This window comes from Nomascus leucogenys, chromosome 10 (genome assembly GCF_006542625.1).
Source record: "Nomascus leucogenys isolate Asia chromosome 10, Asia_NLE_v1, whole genome shotgun sequence".
NCBI lineage: Eukaryota > Metazoa > Chordata > Mammalia > Primates > Hylobatidae > Nomascus > Nomascus leucogenys.
The window spans coordinates 52,592,169-52,610,041 of NC_044390.1; the positions used below are offsets into that span (position 1 = coordinate 52,592,169).

General features: G+C 52.6%; 1 protein-coding gene across 4 annotated transcripts; it reads right to left on the reverse strand.

Annotated features, from left to right (window-relative positions):
- Positions 1-1,598: 1,598 nt before the first annotated feature.
- On the reverse strand, positions 1,599-13,727 carry KXD1 (KxDL motif containing 1). 4 transcript variants are annotated; one of them, XR_004031990.1, is made up of 6 exons: positions 13,575-13,727; positions 8,542-8,663; positions 5,667-5,819; positions 3,777-3,823; positions 2,289-2,577; positions 1,599-2,143 (listed from the first exon to the last, which is right to left on the reverse strand). XR_004031990.1 is itself a non-coding variant. In XM_030820396.1 (6 exons), exons 2-5 carry the CDS (start codon positions 8,640-8,642, stop codon positions 2,348-2,350), a joined length of 531 nt encoding a protein of 176 aa, XP_030676256.1. In that variant the 5' UTR covers positions 8,643-8,663; positions 13,575-13,727; the 3' UTR covers positions 1,599-2,143; positions 2,299-2,347. The 4 variants fall into 4 exon arrangements, 3 of the variants coding, with proteins under 3 accessions (XP_030676256.1, XP_030676255.1, XP_030676257.1); XM_030820396.1 differs by having other exon boundaries at positions 2,299-2,577; XM_030820395.1 differs by having other exon boundaries at positions 1,599-2,577.
- Between the last annotated feature and the right edge of the window lie 4,146 nt (positions 13,728-17,873).

Genomic DNA, 17,873 nt, shown 5'->3' on the forward strand with positions numbered 1-17,873 from the left:
TTTCCGGGTGTAGTGGCGGGTGCCTGCAATCCTAGCTACTTGGGAGGCTGAGGCAGGAGAATCGCTTAGAATCCGGGAGGTGGAGGTTGCAGTGAACCAAGTTCACGCCACTGCACCCAGCCTGGGCGACAGAGTGAGACTCCATCCCCCCCCCAAAAAAAAAAAGTGCCAGGGTGGGTGCAGTGGTTCACACTTGTAATCCCAGTACTTTGGGAGGTCAAAGAGGGAAGATTACTTGAGGTCAGGAATTCAAGACCAGCCTGGAAAACATAGTGAGACCCTGTCTCTACAAAAAAAAAGTTTTTTTTGAACTATCCAAGTGTGGTGGTGCGCACCTGTAGTCCCAGCTACTTTGGAGGCGGGAGGATTGCCTGAGCCCAGGGGTTTGAGATTGCAGTGACCCATGATTCGGCCACTGCACTCCAGCCTGGGCAACAAAGAGAGATGCTGTCTCAAAAAAAAAAAAAAAAACAGTGCTGGCCGGGCGCGGTGGCTCACGCTTGTAATCCCAGCACTTTGGGAGGCCGAGGCGGGCAGATCACGAGGTCAGGAGATCGAGACCACGGTGAAACCCCGTCTCTACTAAAAAATACAAAAAATTAGCAGGGCGTGATGGCGGGCGCCTGTAGTCCCAGCTACTAGGGGAGGCTGAGGCAGGAGAATGGCGTGAACCCGGGAGGCGGAGCTTGCAGTGAGCCAAGATCGCGCCACTGCACTCCAGCCTGGGTGACAGAGCGAGACTCCGTCTCAAAAAAAAAAAAAAAAAAAAAAAAAAAAAGTGCTGAGTACAGAGAAGATGGGGAGCAATGAGAAGTTACCTATAGGCTTAACAGGGGTACCTGTTTATTTCCTTGAACATTTGCAGGGGCTACTATACTAGGAAAAAGCAGACACTCTCACGTCTGGGAAGATGCCTTTAAGAACATAATTTCCTTTTCTTTTTTGAGACAAGAGTTTCGCTCTTGTTGCCCAGGCTAGAGTGCAGTGGTGCGATCTTGGCTCACTGCAACCTCTGCCTCCTGGATTCAAGCAATTCTCCTGCCTCAGCCTCCCAAGTAGCTGGGATTACAGGTGTACACCACCACGCCCAGCTAATTTTTGTATTTTTAGTAGAGATGGGGGTTTCACCATGTTGGCCAGGCTGGTCTCGAACTCCTGACCTCAGATGATCCACCTGCCTCGGCCTCCCGAAGTGCTGGGATTACAGGCATGAGCCACCAAGCCCGGTCGTAACAACATAATTTCTAAGTACTCAGAAGATGAGGTAACCCTGGGAGTGTGTCTGATGGGGAATGGATCTAGTGTGGCTCCCCGATCTGGAGGAAGGCTGAGATCTGGAGGAGGAATTATGAAAGGAGGATGGGAACGGTAGTATTGTGAGCAGTGACAGCAGCGTGAGGGAAGACCTAGCTGGTGATGGGAACTTGGGTTGTTATAGCTCCCACCAGGGGTGTTCCAAAAAAGGGCCACATCTCTTTCTAGCTCTGTAGTGCCTGATTGTCTGCACCTCCCTCCAGCGAGGCCCCCAGCCCCACATCCAGCACTTGCCCTCCTTTTCGGTTGCTTGGCCTAAGGATGGAAGAAGCCACGGCTAGGTGTACTTTTCCCTTTTTAGTAATGGTGTCTTTTTATTGATAACTTCCCAACAGTATCTGTAAACATCGGGTACAAAAATATTCCATTAAACTCTTTCCCAAGGTGGCTCCGTTTGCTCCATGGAGGCCTTCAGAGAGGCCTCCTGGCCCCTCAGGTTCCACACCTCTGTTCAGAGAAACACAGGCCTCAGCACGCTCAGGGCTGAATGGATGGCCAGCCTCCGTCTCAAGACTTCTACCTATCTCAGAAACCTCCTTGAGATACCAAGGAGAAAGTATTTGATACTTTTACGGAGCAAGGGGCAGGAAAAACAGAATTAGTGGGTGCGGGGCTGGGCTGGGGTGAACTCAGAGGAGACCATGCTTGTGCACCTCAAGGAGGTCCTGACCGGGGGTGGGGGACATCTGGCTCTGGTCACCTTTTAAGCACTCTTCAGAGCAGACGTCAGGCTCAGCTCTTGAAAAATTCCCCTGTGCCCAGCCCCGCGACTCCAGCTGGAATGGGCGTGCCCTGGCATGGCAGAGGGGTCTTGCAGAAGAGAGATGTTCTGAGGAAGGAAGGAGCCAGAATTAAAGACCCTCCCCCTCCAGGAATTCCACACCCCTCGGGAGAGAGCCTTGTCCCCCTAGGAGCTCTGGGTGACAGAACGGGGCAGCAAAGGAGCCCTGGGTGACAGAACAAGGCAGGGTTACCTGCTGCCACCTTGTATGCCACTGCCCTGAGACCCCCCTCAAGGCACCGGGCAGCAGGGCTATTCGCCCGTCGTCTCTTCGTCATCTGTCTGGCTGCGGCCGTTGATGGCTGGGGAGCCAGGCTGGACATGGGACAGGTCCTCGAAGCCGGGGCTCAGGGAGGGTGAGACGGTGTCAGGGCTGGTGTCACATGAGCCCGTGCTCTGTTCTGAGGTGGCGATGGTGGTCGTGGTGCTGGGCGGGATGGGGTCTTCATCCTCTTCCTCCAGGAAGGATGCCTCTGGGATATCTGGGGGAAGGAGGCCCAAGAGTTGGTTTTGTCACCTTGCCAAGTACTGCGATGTAGGACTTATTGTCCATGTGACCCCTAACGGCTGCCCTCACCCCATGGGGATATGACTTGACCCTTTTTTTTCGAGACGGAGTTTCGCTCTTGTCGCCCAGGCTAGAGTGCAATGGTGTAATCTCGGCGCACTGCAACCTCCGTCTCCCAGGTTCAAGCTAGGACTACAGGTGCCCGTCACCACGCCCATCTAATTTTGTATTTTTACTAGAGACGGGGTTTCTCTATGTTGGTCAGGCTGGTATTGAACTCCCGACCTCAGGTGATCTACCCGCCTCAGCCTCCCAAAGTGTTGGGATTACAGGCACGAGCCACCGTGCCTGGCAGACTTGGCCTATTTTTATTTTGTAGAGGAGAAAACTGAGGCCCAGGCAGGGAAGAGCCCTCACTTCAAGGTGCGGTGAGGAAGGCACACAAGCTCGGGGTTAGGCCTACAGGAGCCCTGATGGTGAACCTGGCTCACTGCACTACCTGGGCTAGGTACATGACCTCCCCTCAGCCCAGCTCCCTGCTCTGTAAACTGCTGTTGGAGGCCCTGGGATGGAGAGCTGTCGGCCTTTTCAACAGATGGGGTGAACCCAGGCTCAGCCTGCAGAGCCCTTTAAGGTGGTGGCAACATGGAGTGGTACCCCAAAGAACACACGAGCTCTCTAGCCAGACAGATGTGAACTCAAGTCCTGCCCCTCTGGGCCTCTGTTTCCCTCTCCATGAAACGGGGATACTCACAGTCCCCACCTCATGGGTGACTATGGGTAACAGCTGGACATGGGACAGGTCCTCGAAGCTGGGGTTCAGGGAGGGCGAGACGATGCCAGGGCTGGTGTCACATGAGCCCGTGCTGTGTTCTGAGGTGGCTCATAATGCACACAGGGATAAGGATTGTCATGCTGCTCATCTACATGCTGCTTATCCACATTCTCCTGTGTGGCCTCCCCACACGGCACGGACTCCCATCCTAGTGCCCACTCTGCCAGCTGCTGACAGGACCAGGCCAGCACCCCGACCCTGCCCCCACCCCAGGTTTCCCCAGACCGACTGCCCATTACAGCCTGGTCTCAGTATCGGCCCCAAGGTGGCCTTCCAGAAGCCTGCCCTGGGCGGAGAGTGCTGACATGCTGGGGAGCAGGAGCCTGCGTGACACTTACGGCTGAAGGCCTCTGGGTGCTGCCTGGCCAGTTTTCCTTTCAGCGTCCTGCAGGGGAGAGAAGGCGCACAGGGCTTAACCTGCTGAGCAGGCAGGCTGGGCCTGGTGCTGGCCACAAGCCCCTGCTGCCAGCTGAGGGCAAGGGGAGACGGGAGTGAGAACCCCCACACTATTCATCACCTCACATCTTCACTCTCTCTAGGTGCTCGGCCCAGCAGCCACGGCCCTGACAGTCGCCCACCAGCTGGCCTCCAGCCCCAGGGTAGGCACCAACCCCCAACTAGTTAGACTCTGGGTGCTAGACTCTGGGTGCTCTGAGCCTAGGCACTGGCTGGGGGCTCCCCCTGCAAGGCTGCTTTTTACATGTGGCTTCTTCTCTGATAAACTTTTTTTTTTTTTTTTTTTTTTTTTTTGAGACAGAATCTCACTCTGTCGCCCAGGGTGGAGTGCAGTGGTGCCATCTTGGCTCACTGCAACCTCCACCTTCCGGATTCACATGATTCTCCTCCCTCAGCCTACCAAGTAGCTGGGATTACAGGCACATGCCACCATGCTCAGCTGATTTTTTTGTATTTTTAGTAGAGACGGGGTTTCATCATGTTCGCCAGGCTGGTCTCAAACTCCTGACCTCAGGTGATCCGCCTGCATCAGCCTCCCAAACTGCTGGGATTACAGGCATGAGCCACTGTGCCCAGCCATTCCTGCCTTTTCATTATATGTCTAGCACTATGTTACTTTTTTTTTTTTTTGAGACAGAGTCTCGCTCTGTCGCCAAGGCTTGAGTGCAGTGGTGCGATCTCGGCTCACTGCAAACTCCACCTCCTGGGTTCAAGCCATTCTCCTGCCTCAGCCTCCCGAGTAGCTGGCACTAAAGGCGCCCGCCACCACGCCCGGCTAATTTTTTGTATTTTTAGTATTTTTTGTATTTTTAGTAGAGACGGGGTTTCACCATGTTAGCCAGGATGGTCTCGATCTCCTGACCTCGTGATCCGCCTACCTCAGCCTCCCAAAGTGCTGGGATTACAGGCATGAGCCACTGCGCCCAGCCGCACTATGTTACATTTTTGAAGAATAAATAAACTGCAAGGCTGGGCATGATGGCTCATGCCTGTAATCCCAGCACTTTGGGAGGTCGAGATGGATGGATCACCTGGGGCCAGGACTTCGAGATGAGCCTGGCCAACATGGGGAAACCCTGTCTCTACTAAAAAAAAATTCAAAAATTACACAAAATACAAAAATTAGGCTCACACCTGTAATCCCACCACTTTAGGAGGCCGAGGCAGGCAGATTGCTGGAGCTCAGGAGTTTGAGACTAGCCTGGGCAACACAGTGAAACCTCGTCTCTACTAAAATACAAAAAATCAGCTGGGCATGGCAGCATGTGCCTGTAGTCCCAGCTACTCAGGAGGTTGAAGCAGGAGAATCGCTTGAACCTGGGAGGCGGAGGTTGCAGTGAGCTGACATTACACCACTGCACTCCAGCCTGGGTGACAGAGCAAGACTCCATCTCAAAAATAAAACAACAACAACAAAAATTAGCTGGGCGTGGTACAGTATGTCTATAGACCCAGCTACTCGGGAGGCTGAAGCACAAGAATCGCTTGAATCCAGGAGGCAGAGGTTGCAGTGAGCCAAAATCACACCACTGCACTCCAGCCAGGGCCACAGATCAAGACTGTGTCTCGATCAGTTAATCAATCAGTAAATAAACTTACATCAAGATTTTATCCCAGGGTTGGAATTGTCCCAGACACTTAAGTGCACAGTGAAGCCTTGTAAAACAAACAGAAATCTTCCCTTTACCCTGGTATGTGAAGGAAACTGAGGCTTAGATGGGGAGGTGGAGGCAGAGGTCAGCTGGGGCCCTGGGGTGGGGCTGAGCACCCACCTGATACGGCGGAAGATGCTGTCCAGGTCCCGTTTCATCTCCACCAGGGTCCTCGTGTGGTGCAGGAAGCGTTCGCTCATCTGCTGCAGGCGGGCACTGGACAGGTTGTTGAAGTTGAGCAGCATCTCATTGGTCTTCTCAAAGCGGTCCAGCCTGATGGTGGAGAGAGGGCATGAGCTTCACTGCCCAGCTTCAGGGCCCTGCCCAACCTGGCCCAGCAGACTGTTCATGCCCAGCCCTTGCCTGCTTCACAACCTTTGCATGGGCTGTTCCCTTGTCCTGCAGAGTTCTACCTACTCTTTGAGCCACCTAGCAAACTCCTATTCAACCTTCAAAACCCTACTCAAGTGTGTCCTTCTCATGGAGCCTTGTCTACCTCTTCATTCAATCAGACTTTTTTTGAGACGGAGTCTAGCTCTGTCTGGAGTGCAGTGGTGCGATCTCGGCTCACTGCAAGCTCCGTCTCCCAGGTTCGTGCCATTCTCCTGCCTCAGCCTCCAGAGTAGCTGGGACTACAGGCATCCGCCACCAGGCTTGGCTAATTTTTTGTATTTTTAGTAGAGACGGGGTTTCACCGTGTTAGCCAGGATGGTCTCGATCTCCTGACCTCGTGATCCACCCACCTCGGCCTCCCAAAGTGCTGGAATTACAGGAGTGAGCCATCGCGCCCGGCCCAATCAGACTCTTTTAATTCCACTAGCCCCAGGTTGTTCCTCTGGCCCAGCCCTGACACCATAGGGCCGGGAGGGTCTGTGTCTGGCTTTGTCTCCCCTCAGTGTAGAAGTTCCCTAGAGCCAGGTCTGAATCTGACCTAAAAAAACAGTAGACCAGCCGGGCACGATGGCTCATGCCTGCAATTCCAGCGCTTTGGGAGGCCAAGGCAGGCGGATCATGAGGTGAGGAGTTCGAGACCAGACTGGCCAACATGGCGAAACCGCGTCTCTACTAAAAATACAAAAATTGGGCATGGTGGCTGGGCATGGTGGCGGGCGCCTGTAATCCCAGCTACTCGGGAGGCTGAGGCAGGAGAATCATTTAAACCCGGGAGGCAGACATAGCAGTGACCCGAGATTGCGCCACTGCACTCCAGCCTGGGCGACAGTGCGAAACTATGTCTCAAAAAAAGGAGACCAGCACTTTAGGAAGTCGAGGCAGGGTGGACCACTTGAGGTCTGGCCAACATGGTGAAACCACATCTCTTCTAAAAATAAAAAAATCAGGGCCGGGCACAGTGGCTCACGCCTGTAATCCCAGCACTTTGGGAGGCTGAGATGGGCGGATCACGAGGTCAAGAGATTGAGACCGTTCTGGTCAACATGGTGAAACCCTGTCTCTACTCAAAATACAAAAATTAGCTGGCCGTGGTGGCGGGTGCCTGTAGTCCCAGCTACTTGGAAGGCTGAGGCAGTAGAATCGCTTGAACCCAGGAGGCGGAGGTTGCAGTGAGCTGAGATTGCACCACTGCACTCCAGCCTGGCGAGAGTGAGACTCCGTCACAAAAAAAAAAAAAAAAAAAAATCAGCCAGGCATGGTGGTGCATGCCTGTAATCCCAGCCACTCAGGAGGCTGAAGCAGGAGAATTACTTGACCCAGGAGGCAGAGGATGCAGTGAGCAGCAATTATGCCATTGCATTCCAGCCTGGGCGACAGAATGAGACTCTGTCTCCCAAAAAAAAAAAAAAAAAAAAGACACAGGAGAGAGACAGGTACTATTGAGACTCCGAGCTGCTCTGGGTCTGGGAGAAAAGGTAAGCAAATCAGGTCTGTACTGTGTCATGACAGCTGGGAAGAACCCCTGGCTCAGAGACACAAAAACAAAGCTGCGGGAGGCTGTGCTTCCACTCCAAGACTGTATTAGCCCAGTGGTGTCCAGTCTTTTCATTTCCCTGGGCCACACTGGAAGAAGAATTGTCTTGGGCCACACATAAAATACACTAACGCTAACGACAGCTGATGAGCTAAGAAAGAAAATGAAAAAAATCGCAAAAAAAATCTCGTAACATTTTAAGAAAGTTTACGAATTTGTGTTGGGCCGCATTCAAAGGGTTGGACAGGCCGAGGGTTGGACAAGCTTGGTATTAGCCTTTCTTCCCCACAGGGCAGGCCTGAATTAGGGCAAGGTTTCAGCGGCCACAGCACCAAACCCCAGTGAGGACAAGAGGCCTTTATATCCCCTCCAAGAGACCCTGGGCACTGTGCAGACACAGCCTGGGCTCTGAGAGACTAGTCCTTCAACAGGAAGTAGGCGCACCAGCATAAAACCCGCATAAAGGCCGGGCACAGTGGCTCAGACCTGTAATCCCAGGACTTTGGGAGGCCGAGGTGGGTGGATCACTTGAGGTCAGGAGTTCGAGACCAGCCTGACCAACATGATGAAAGCCCGTCTCTACTAAAAATACAAAAATTAGCCAGGCATGGTGGCACATGCTTGTAATCCCAGCTACTCAGAAGGCTGAGGCAGGAGAAATCGCTTGAACCCGGGAGGCGGAGGTTGCAGTGAGGCAAGGTCACACCATTGCACTCCAGCCTAGGCAACAAGAGCAAAACTCTGTCTCAAAAACAAGAAACAAATAAACAAAAAAACCTGCATACGGCCCTCTCTGGTCCTTCAATTCTCCCACCCCAGGCCTCAGGACAGGAGCCTCTGCGGCCCCCGCCAAGCCATCCGCAGCTGCAAAACCTCCCCAAAGCCCTGCTTCCTGTGCCAAGGCCTCGCCTCCAGGCCGGGAAGGAATTTACTTTGGAGCCAGCGACATATTTGCTCATTTCCTTCATTTTATCACCAGTGTGGGCCCCGGGTAGGGGCGGGCAAGACAAGAATGTTGGCCAGCCCGTGGATTCCTTCCCACGCTCAGGTCCCCCAGCCGCCACTCACATGTTCTTCTGGGCCAGGATGATGGCGTTGACATCATCTGTGTTCACCATGCTCAGGATGCGGCCGCAGAAGACCCTCGAGGCCGAGTCCGGGAGGTCCATCTCTTCCTCCTCCTCCGCTGCCTGAAACAGGCAAGAACAGAGTGGTCTGCACCAGTCACCAGGTGAGGTGGGACCAAGAGGCCAGGCCGGGAACCCCATGTGCTGGAATCTAACCCAACCGTGGTGGTATCCTACAGTGGGGATGTGTGACTGTGGCTCCGTCATGCCACCTGAACCTCAGGTGTGCCACCCCAGGAATTTGGAGGTATTGGGCAAACTAAGAGAGGTTGTATTTGTAAACTGTACCCAAGCACATTAGAATCCCATCAACTCCCACTTCCATGAGCCCAAGGCCACAGGCACCTTTCACGTGCACAGATCTGCCAGCTTCCTCCCTCATCCCCTGCCTCACAACTGCTGTCCTCACAAGCTGAACGTGTGTGGCTGCCTCAGCAAATCATCACAACCTCCAATGTCTCCTCTCCCAAGAGGTCAGTGACTCCTATTCCGGTCACTGTTACTGCTTCTCTTACTACTTGACCTCGTTTTTTTATGTCTTTTTGATACGGAGTTTCACTCCTGTTGCCCAGGCTGGAGTGCAATGGCGCGATCTTGGCTCAGCGCAACCTCCATCTCCCGGGTTCAAGCAATTCTCCTGCCTCACCCTCCCAAGTAGCTGGGATTACAGGTGCCCACCACCACACCTGGCAAATTTTTGTATTTTTTAGTAGAGACGGGGTTTCACCATGTTGGCCAGGCTGGTCTCGAACTACTGACCTCAGGTGATCCACTCGCCTCAGCCTCCCAAAGTGCTGGGATTACCGGCACGAGCCACCGCGCCCAGGCTACTTTACCTTGTTTTTGTTTGTTTGTTTGTTTGTTTGTTAAGAGACAGGGTCTCGCTATGTTGCCTAGGCTGCTCTTAAATTCCTAGGCTGACACAACCCTTTTGCCTTGGCCTCCCAAAGTGCTAGGATTACAGGCCTGAGCCACCGCGCCCAGCCACGCTTTACCTTGATTTAACTGCTTCACTGGTTCACCTCTTCATGAAATTATCCTAGTTATCAGCTAACCCGTTTGCCTGTCACCCCCACAACAATGTCAGCTCCAAAAGAGCAGAGGTGGCCGGGTGCGGTGGCTCATGCCTGTAATCCTAGCACTCTGGGAGGCTGAGGCGGGTGGGTCATGAGGTCAGGAGTTTAAGACTAGCCTGGCCAACATAGTGAAACCCCGTCGCTACTAAAAATACAAAAATTAGCCAGGCATGGTGGTGGGCACCTTTAGTTCCAGCTACTCGGGAGCTTGAGGCAGGAGAATAGCTTGAGGCAGGAGAATCGCTTGAACCCAGGAGGCGGAGGTTGTGGTGAGCCAAGACTGCGCCACTGCACTCCAGCCTAGGCAACAGAGACTCTGTCTCAAAAAAAAAAAGAATAAAAAAAAAAAAAGAGCAGAGGCATGTCTGTCACCAGAGCCCGACCCAGAGTCTGGCTCATAACAAGCAGCTGCCAGAATGTTGTTGTGGGGAAAGGCAAAAGAACTTTTCTTTTTTTTTTTTTTTTCTTGAGACAGAGTCTCGCTCTGTCGCCCAGGCTGGAGTGCAGTGGCGCAATCTTGGCTCACTGCAAGCTCCGCCTCCCAGGTTCACGCCATTCTCCTGCCTCAGCCTCTCCGAGTAGCTGGGACTACAGGCGCCCGCCACCACACCCGGCTAATTTTTTGTATTTTTTTTAGTAGAGACGGGGTTTCACCGTGGTCTCGATCTCCTGACCTCGTGATCCGCCCGCCTCGGCCTCCCAAAGTGCTGGGATTACAAACGTGAGCCACCGCACCTGGCCAACAGAACTTTTCAAACTCAGCTCTGACATGACACTTTTATTAGCAAATTAAAGCCAAGAATTGCAGGTACTCACAGGCAACCTGTGGGCCCCAGCAACCCAGATGGTTCTGAGGTTCCCAGTTTCGCTGGCACACAGATGATCGTAATGGAAGGCAGGAACTTCCAGGAGCAGCCAGGGTAGGAGGAGCTACAGCACTGACCCTCCTAGGGAGTTCAAGAAAAATCTAGGATCTTGATATAGTTTGGCTCTGAGGCCCACACGTTTAATAGCCAAGAAACACAGACCTACTTCTACTAGATCAGAAAGGGTTTCGGCCGGGCGCGGTGGCTCACGCTTGTAATCCCAGCACTTTGGGAGGCCGAGGCGGGCGGATCACGAGGTCAGGAGATCGAGACCACGGTGAAACCCCGTCTCTACTAAAAATACAAAAAAATTAGCCGGGCGTGGTGGCAGGCGCCTGTAGTCCCAGCTACTCGGAGAGGCTGAGGCAGGAGAATGGCGTGAACCCGGCAGGCAGAGCTTGCAGTGAGCCGAGATTGCGCCACTGCACTCCAGCCTGGGCGACAGAGCGAGACTCTGTCCCAAAAAAAAAAAAAAGAAAGGGTTTCAGAGGCCGAGTGTGGTGGCTCACGTCTGTAATCCCAGCACTTTGGGAGGCTGAGGTGGGCATACTACTTGAGGTCAGGAGTTCAAAACCAGCCTGGCCAACATAGTGAAACTCAGTCTCTACTAAAAATACAAAAAAAATTAGCCGGGCGTGAAAAAAAAAAAAAAAAAAAAAAAAAAAGCCGGCTGGTGGCGGGCGCCTGTAGTCCCAGCTACTCGGAGAGGCTGAGGCAGGAGAATGGCGTGAACCCGGGAGGCAGAGCTTGCAGTAAGCCAAGATTGAGCCACTGCACTCCAGCCTGGGTGAAAAAGTGAGACTCCGTCTCAAAAAAAAAAAAAAAAAAAAAAAAATTAGCCGGGCGTGGTGGCAGGCACCTGTAGTCCCAGCTACTCGGATGGCTGAGGCAGGAGCATGGCTTGAACTTGGGAGGCAGAGGTTGCAGTGAGCCGAGATCACGCCACTGCACTCCAGCCTGGGCGACAGAGTGAGACTCCATCTCAAAAAAAAGAAAAAGAAAAAGAAAAAAAGAAAGAGAAAGGAAGGAAGGGAGGGAGGGAAAGAAAGGAAGAAAGAAAGGAAAGAAAGAAAGAAGAAAGGGTTGCAGAGCTCACTTAATGTACTCTCCCATTTATTCAGCAGCTACTCTATGCTAAACAAAGCAACAGGCTCATACATACTGTTATCATCCTTATTTATAGATGAGAAAACTGAGGCTCAGGGACACTGAGAAACCGGGCCACTGTCACACAGCCAGTGAACCTAAGTCACAACAAATGGCCACAGCCCACAGGTCTCACAAAGGTGGGAATCTGAACAGGTGCACAATATCCAGCTGTGAGAGGACAGTGGCTTCTTACAGCTGCTGATTTCTGCCCGACTTCTGATGTTTCTCCAGGAAAAAAGAGGAAACAGGGATTTTTTTTTTTCTGGGAAATTGCCTCATTGACAAATGTTAGCAATCAATACTTTTTTCCAAAATATCATGGAGGTCAAGGGTATCTATTTGTGATCTGAATCTGGTCAGTGTTTTGCAGCACCTTCTAGAAATAAGGTGCCACACCCAACCAAACCCCCTTCCCTCTAATAATAACTATGGTTATTGAACTCCTATGACATGCCAGGCAGAGACACCCACAGTCTCCAGATTCCCAAAGAAGCATGATCTTGTATAAAGAGGATACCTGGACCTGGTGCTTATGCCTGTAATCTCAGCACTTTGGGAGGCCAAGGCTGGTGGATCACCTGAGGTCAGGAGTTCAAGACCAGCCTGGCCAACATGGTGAAACCCCCGTCTCTACTAAAAATACAAAAATTAGCCAGGCATGATGGCGGGCACCTGTAATCCCAGCTACTCAGGAGGCTGAGGCAGGAGAATCGCTTGAACCCGGGAGGCAGAGGTTGCAATGAGCCAAAATCAAGCCACTGCATTCTACTGTGGGTGACAAAGGGAGACTCCGTCTCAACTTAAAAAAAAAAAAGACACCTGGAGAGGGAGGCCCATAGCTAGTACCAGTGAGGCACAATATTGAGACCTTCCGGGATACACTCCTGCTTCAAAACAGGACTCTTTTCTGTCTCTGGCTCCCAGATGTGAGGGCTGAGGGGTTCCTGGCACCTCCCTCCTGTCCCCGCGCAACTTCCTCTCCCAAGACTTCCCTGATTACTGCTAGTATGGCCCACATACACAGTGAAATTGACCCAGCAAGAGCTCTGATCCCAACTCCAAATGTAGATTTATTGAAGAAACGCAGAGAGGTAGGCTGTTTGACCATGGGAGAGCCATTTCACCCTTCTGAATCAGTTTTTTCAACCATAAAATGAGAATAAGGTAGAATGAAGATCTCACAGTGCTGTCTGTGGCAACTGAAACCAAAGGTGATAACGACTGGAGCTCAGGACAGGCTGTTTCTCCAAGAGGAGTGTGAAGAAGTCCTGGGACAGGGCCCGGGAATCAACATTTTGAGAGCATCCCAGGGGCCTCTAAGAATATATCACGGGCAAACACTTGTAGAGCACTTCATTTCATCCTCAATCACCGTTACGAGGCAGACACAATCATCTCCGAGTGAAACTGAGGCTCACAGGGGCGGGCTCAGTTGCCGAAACTCACACGGAGAGGCAGAGAAGCACCACGGTTCTATATCCAGGTTATTTAACAGAATTTAACTCAGCCATACAAGCTCTGAAAAACCCCAAGTGGGGAGGGGCTCAAATATCCCCTCACGCCCCGTCCCCTACAATATGGGGAAACTGAGGCACAAACCGGTCAACGCCCAGCTCCAGGTTACACGACACACCCAGAACACAGGCGGCCCCAATTCCTATGCCCCTGATCGGGATCCAGATCCAGCCCGTGGCGCCGCCTGCGTATCCATGAGCAGACGGGGAAACTGAGGCCTGTGCGCAGCAGGAATGACCAGATGTGGCCAGCGGCGCACCCCACCCCACCGCAGCCCGGGGGCCGCGCCCGACCCGGACCGGTTCCCCGCGGCCCTGGAGTCCCCAGCCCCACCCCAAACTCGGCCCCGGCGTGGGTAGCGGCGGCACCTGCACATCTGGCGGCCTTGCTCGCGCTTCCGGGATGGCGCCCGCGCCGGCGAAACGTCACCGCGCACCGATCGTGCGAGCGCGCGTGGCGGCGACGTACCCTGGAGCCGCTTGCGTGCGTGAAGTCACGACAGGAAAGGGCGGGGCTTAGACGGAGCTTCAGCTCGTGGGTGCATCACAATGAATAGCCAATCAAACAGTTCGTCTCGCGCCTGCGTATTTCCAGAAGCCCAGAAGGAAGCCCGGAAAGCAACCCGGAAGAAAGAAGGCTGAGAGAAGTGTCCCATTTTCTTTTTTCTTTTTTTTTTTTTTTTTTGAGACGGAGTCTCGTTCTGTCACCCAGGCTGGAGTGCAGTGGCGCGATCTCGGCTCACTGCAAGCTCCGCCTCCCGGGTTCCCGCCATTCTCCTGCGTCAGCCTCTCCGAGTAGCTGGGACTACAGGTGCCCGCCACCACGCCCGGCTAATTTTTTTGTATTTTTAGTAGAGACGGGGTTTCACCGTGGTCTCGATCTCCTGACCTCGTGATCCGCCCGCCTCGGCCTCCCAAAGTGCTGGGATTACAAGCGTGAGCCACCGCGCCCGGCCCCATTTTCTAGATAGTGTGACTGAGGTCCCAGAGTGGTAACCCTCCCCAAGGTCGTAAATGCTACAGTGGTCAGAGGCCAAACCACACTCAGGTGTCGTGCTTTCCAGGCAGGGAATTAGACTCATCTGTGTTCAGACATCCCTGCTCCACTTTTGCTGATTTTTTTGGTCCAAGTTTCCGTTTTTTTTTTTTTTTTTTTTTGAGACAGAGTTTCGCTCTTGTTGCTCAGGCTGGAGTACAATGGTGCGATCTCGGCTCACCGCAACCTCCGCTTCCCAGTTTCAAGCGATTCACCTGCGTCAGCCTTCCCGAGTAGCTGGAATTACAGGCATGTGCCACCATGCCCGGCAAATTTTGTGTTTTTAGTAGAGACAGGGTTTCTACACGTTGGTCAGGCTGGTCCCGATCTCCCGACCTCTGGTGATCTGCCCGCCTCGGCCTCCCAAAGTGCTGGGATTACAGGCATGAGCCACCGCGCCCGGCCCTGGTTTCCATTTACACTTCCAGGTTGTTTTGGAGGAATGCGCTGGGGAATTTTTTTAAAAGGGTTTACAGGCTGGGCGCGGTGGCTCACATCCTGTAATTGTAATCCGAGCACTTTGGGAGGCCGAGGCGGGCGGATCACGAGATCAGCAGTTCGAGACCAGCCTGACCAACATGGTGAAACCTTGTCTCTACTAAAAATAAATTAGTCGGGAGTGGTGGCGGGAGCCTGTAATCCCAGCTACTCAGGAGGCTGAGGCAGGAGAATCGCTTGAACCCGGGAGGCAGAGGTTGCAGTGAGCCAAGATCGCACCACTGCACTCCAGCTTGGGCGATACAGCAAGACCACGTCTCAAAAAAAAGAAAAAAAAAAGGCAAGCTAAAAAATGAAGAAAATGTATTTTCATATTAGTTTGTGTATACGAGTACCAAGTTTTTGTAATAAAATGCCTCACAGCTACAATTGGAAAAAAAAAAAAAAAAAGGGCCTGTGGTCCCAGCTACTCAAGAGGCTGAGGTAGGAGAATCGTTTGAGGCCAGGAGGCAGAAGTTGCAGTGAAAGAAGATCCCACTCCAGCCTGGGCAACAGAGTGAGACCCAGTCTCAAAAAACAAACAGGCCTGGTGCAGTGGCTCACACCTGTAACCCCAGCACTTTGGGAGGCCGAGGCGGGTGGATCACCTGAGGTCAGGAGTTTGAGACCAGACTGGCCAACATGGTGAAACCCCGTCTCTACTAAAAATACAAAAAAAAAATTAGCCTGGCGTGGTGGCAGGTGCCGTAATCATAGCTACTCAGGAGGATGAGGCATGAGAATCTTGAACCTGGGAGGTGGAGATTACAGTGAGCTGAGATTGTGCCACTGCACTCCAGCCTGGGTGACAGAATGAGACTTTGTCTCAAAAAGCAACAACAACAACAAAAATCGCTATAAACTGATGTAGATTTATTTTATGGGTTATAATTATTTCCTTTCCTGCCCCTTTAAATTAGTTCCTGGCCGGGCGCAGTGGCTCACGCCTGTAATCCCAGCACTTTGGGAGGCCGAGGCGGGCGGATCATGAGGTCAGGAGATTGAGACCATCCTGGCTAACATGGTGAAACCCTATCTCTACTAAAAATACAAAAAATTAGCCAGGCGTGGTGGTGGGCGCCTGTGGTCCCAGCTACTCGGGAGACTGAGGCAGGAGAATGGTGCAAACCTGGGAGGCGAAGCTTGCAGTGAGCAGAGATCAAGCCACTGCACTCCAGCCTGGGTGACAGAGCAAGACTCCGTCTCAATAAATAAATAAATAAATAAACAAACAAACTCCTGTGTCCTTTTAATATGTCGCCACCATTCTCTGAGCATTATTTATCTTGAGCTCCACAACATGCTCCAGTGCTGTGTAAAATCCCTGGAATCAGCCATTTCTCCAAGGAACCTGGTTCCTTTGCTTCAAGAGTAGGATTTAGAAACCAAGATCAGCCGGGCGCCGTGGCTCACGCTTGTAATCCCAGCACTTTGGGAGGCCGAGGCGGGCGGATCACGAGGTCAGGAGATCGAGACCACGGTGAAACCCTGTCTCTACTAAAAATACAAAAAAATTAGCTGGGCGTGGTGGCGGGCGCCTGTAGTCCCAGCTACTTGGAGAGGCTGAGGCGGGAGAATGGCGTGAACCCGGGAGGCGGAGCTTGTAGTGAGCGGAGACTGTGCCACTGCACTCCAGCCTGGGAGACAGAGCGAGACTCCGTCTCAAAAAAAAAAAAGAAACCAAGATCAGTCGGGGCGCAGTGATTCACGCCTGTAATCCCAGCATTGTAGGAAGCTGAGGTGGGCAGATCAGGAAGTCAGGAGCTCAAGACCACCTGGGCCAACATGATGAAACCCCGTCTCTATTAAAAACACAAAACAATTAGCTAGGCATGGTGGTGGGCACCTATAATCCCAGTTAAGAGGCTGGAGAATCACTTGGAACTGGGAGGCAGAGGTTGCAGTGAGCTGAGCTCACCCACTGCACTCCAGCCTGGGCAACAAGAGCGAAACTCTGTCTCAAAACAACAAAGAAAGAGGCCAGGTGTAGTGGCTCACTCCTGTAATCCCAGCACTTTGGGAGGCCGAGGTGAGCTGATCACCTGAGGTCCGGAGTTCGAGACCAGCCTGACCAACATGGAGAAACCCTGTCTTTACTAAAAATACAGAATTAGCCAGGCGTGGTGGCACATCCCTGTAATCCCAGCTACTCGGGAGGCTGAGGCAGGAGAATCGTTTGAATTTGGGAGACAGAGGTTGCGGTGATCCGAGATCACACCACTGCACTCCAGCCTGGGCAACAAAAGCGAAACTCCGTCTCCAAAAAAAAAAAGAAAGAAGGAAAGAAAGGAAGGGGGCGGGGGGGAAGGAAAGATGGGAAAGAAAGAAAGAAATTGGCCGGGTGCTGTGGCTCATGCCTGTAATCCCAGCATTTTGGGAGGCCGAGGCAGGCAGATTACCTGAGGTAAGGAGTTCGAGACCAGCCTGGCCAGCATGGTGAAACTTGTCCCTACTAAAACACACACACACACACACACACAATTAGCTGGGCATTGTGGCGCGCACCTGTAGTCCCAGCTACTCGGGAGCTTGAGGCAGGAGAATTGCTTGAACCTATGAGACAGAGGTTGCAGTGAGCCAAGATCATGCCACTGCACTCCAGCCTGGGCAACAGAGCAAGACTCCATCTCAAAAAAAAAAAAAAAAAAAAGCCGGGTGCGGTGGCTCACGCCTGTAATCCTAACACTTTGGGAAGCCAAGGCAGGCAGATTGCCTGAGCTCAGGAGTTCGTGACCAGCCTGGGCAACACAGTGAAACCCTGTCTCTACTAAAACACAAAAAGTTAGCCAGGCGTGGCAGCGTGCACCTGTAATCCCAGCTACTAGGGAGGCTGAGGCAGGAGAATGGCTTGAACCAGGGAGGCAGAGGTTGCAATGAGCTGAGATCGCGACACTGTACTCCAGCCTGTGGGACAGGGTAAGACTCTGTCTTCAAAAAAAAAAAAAAAATGAAACCAAGATCTGGGTGCTGTGTGTGCTCATTGCTGCTGGGGTATCACTGCTTCTAGAGGTACCCATCAGCAGGCACAGCTAAACAATAAGCCAGGCGTGGTGGCACAAACCTGTAATCTCAGCTACTCAGAAGGATGAGGTGGAAGGATCACTTAAACCCAGGAGTTTGAGTTTGCAGTGAGCTGTAATCAAGCCACTGCACTC

Excerpts from the sequence above, each read along its gene's own strand:
- KXD1 (XM_030820396.1), bottom strand. The coding sequence starts at position 8,642 with ATGGACCTCCCGGACTCGGCCTCGAGGGTCTTCTGCGGCCGCATCCTG. Across the intron at positions 5,820-8,541 it reads ATCCTGGCCCAGAAGAACAT|GCTGGACCGCTTTGAGAAGA; the intron begins GTGAGTGGCGGC and ends CTCCACCATCAG. Across the intron at positions 3,824-5,666 it reads AGCATCTTCCGCCGTATCAG|GACGCTGAAAGGAAAACTGG; the intron begins GTGGGTGCTCAG and ends TCTCCCCTGCAG.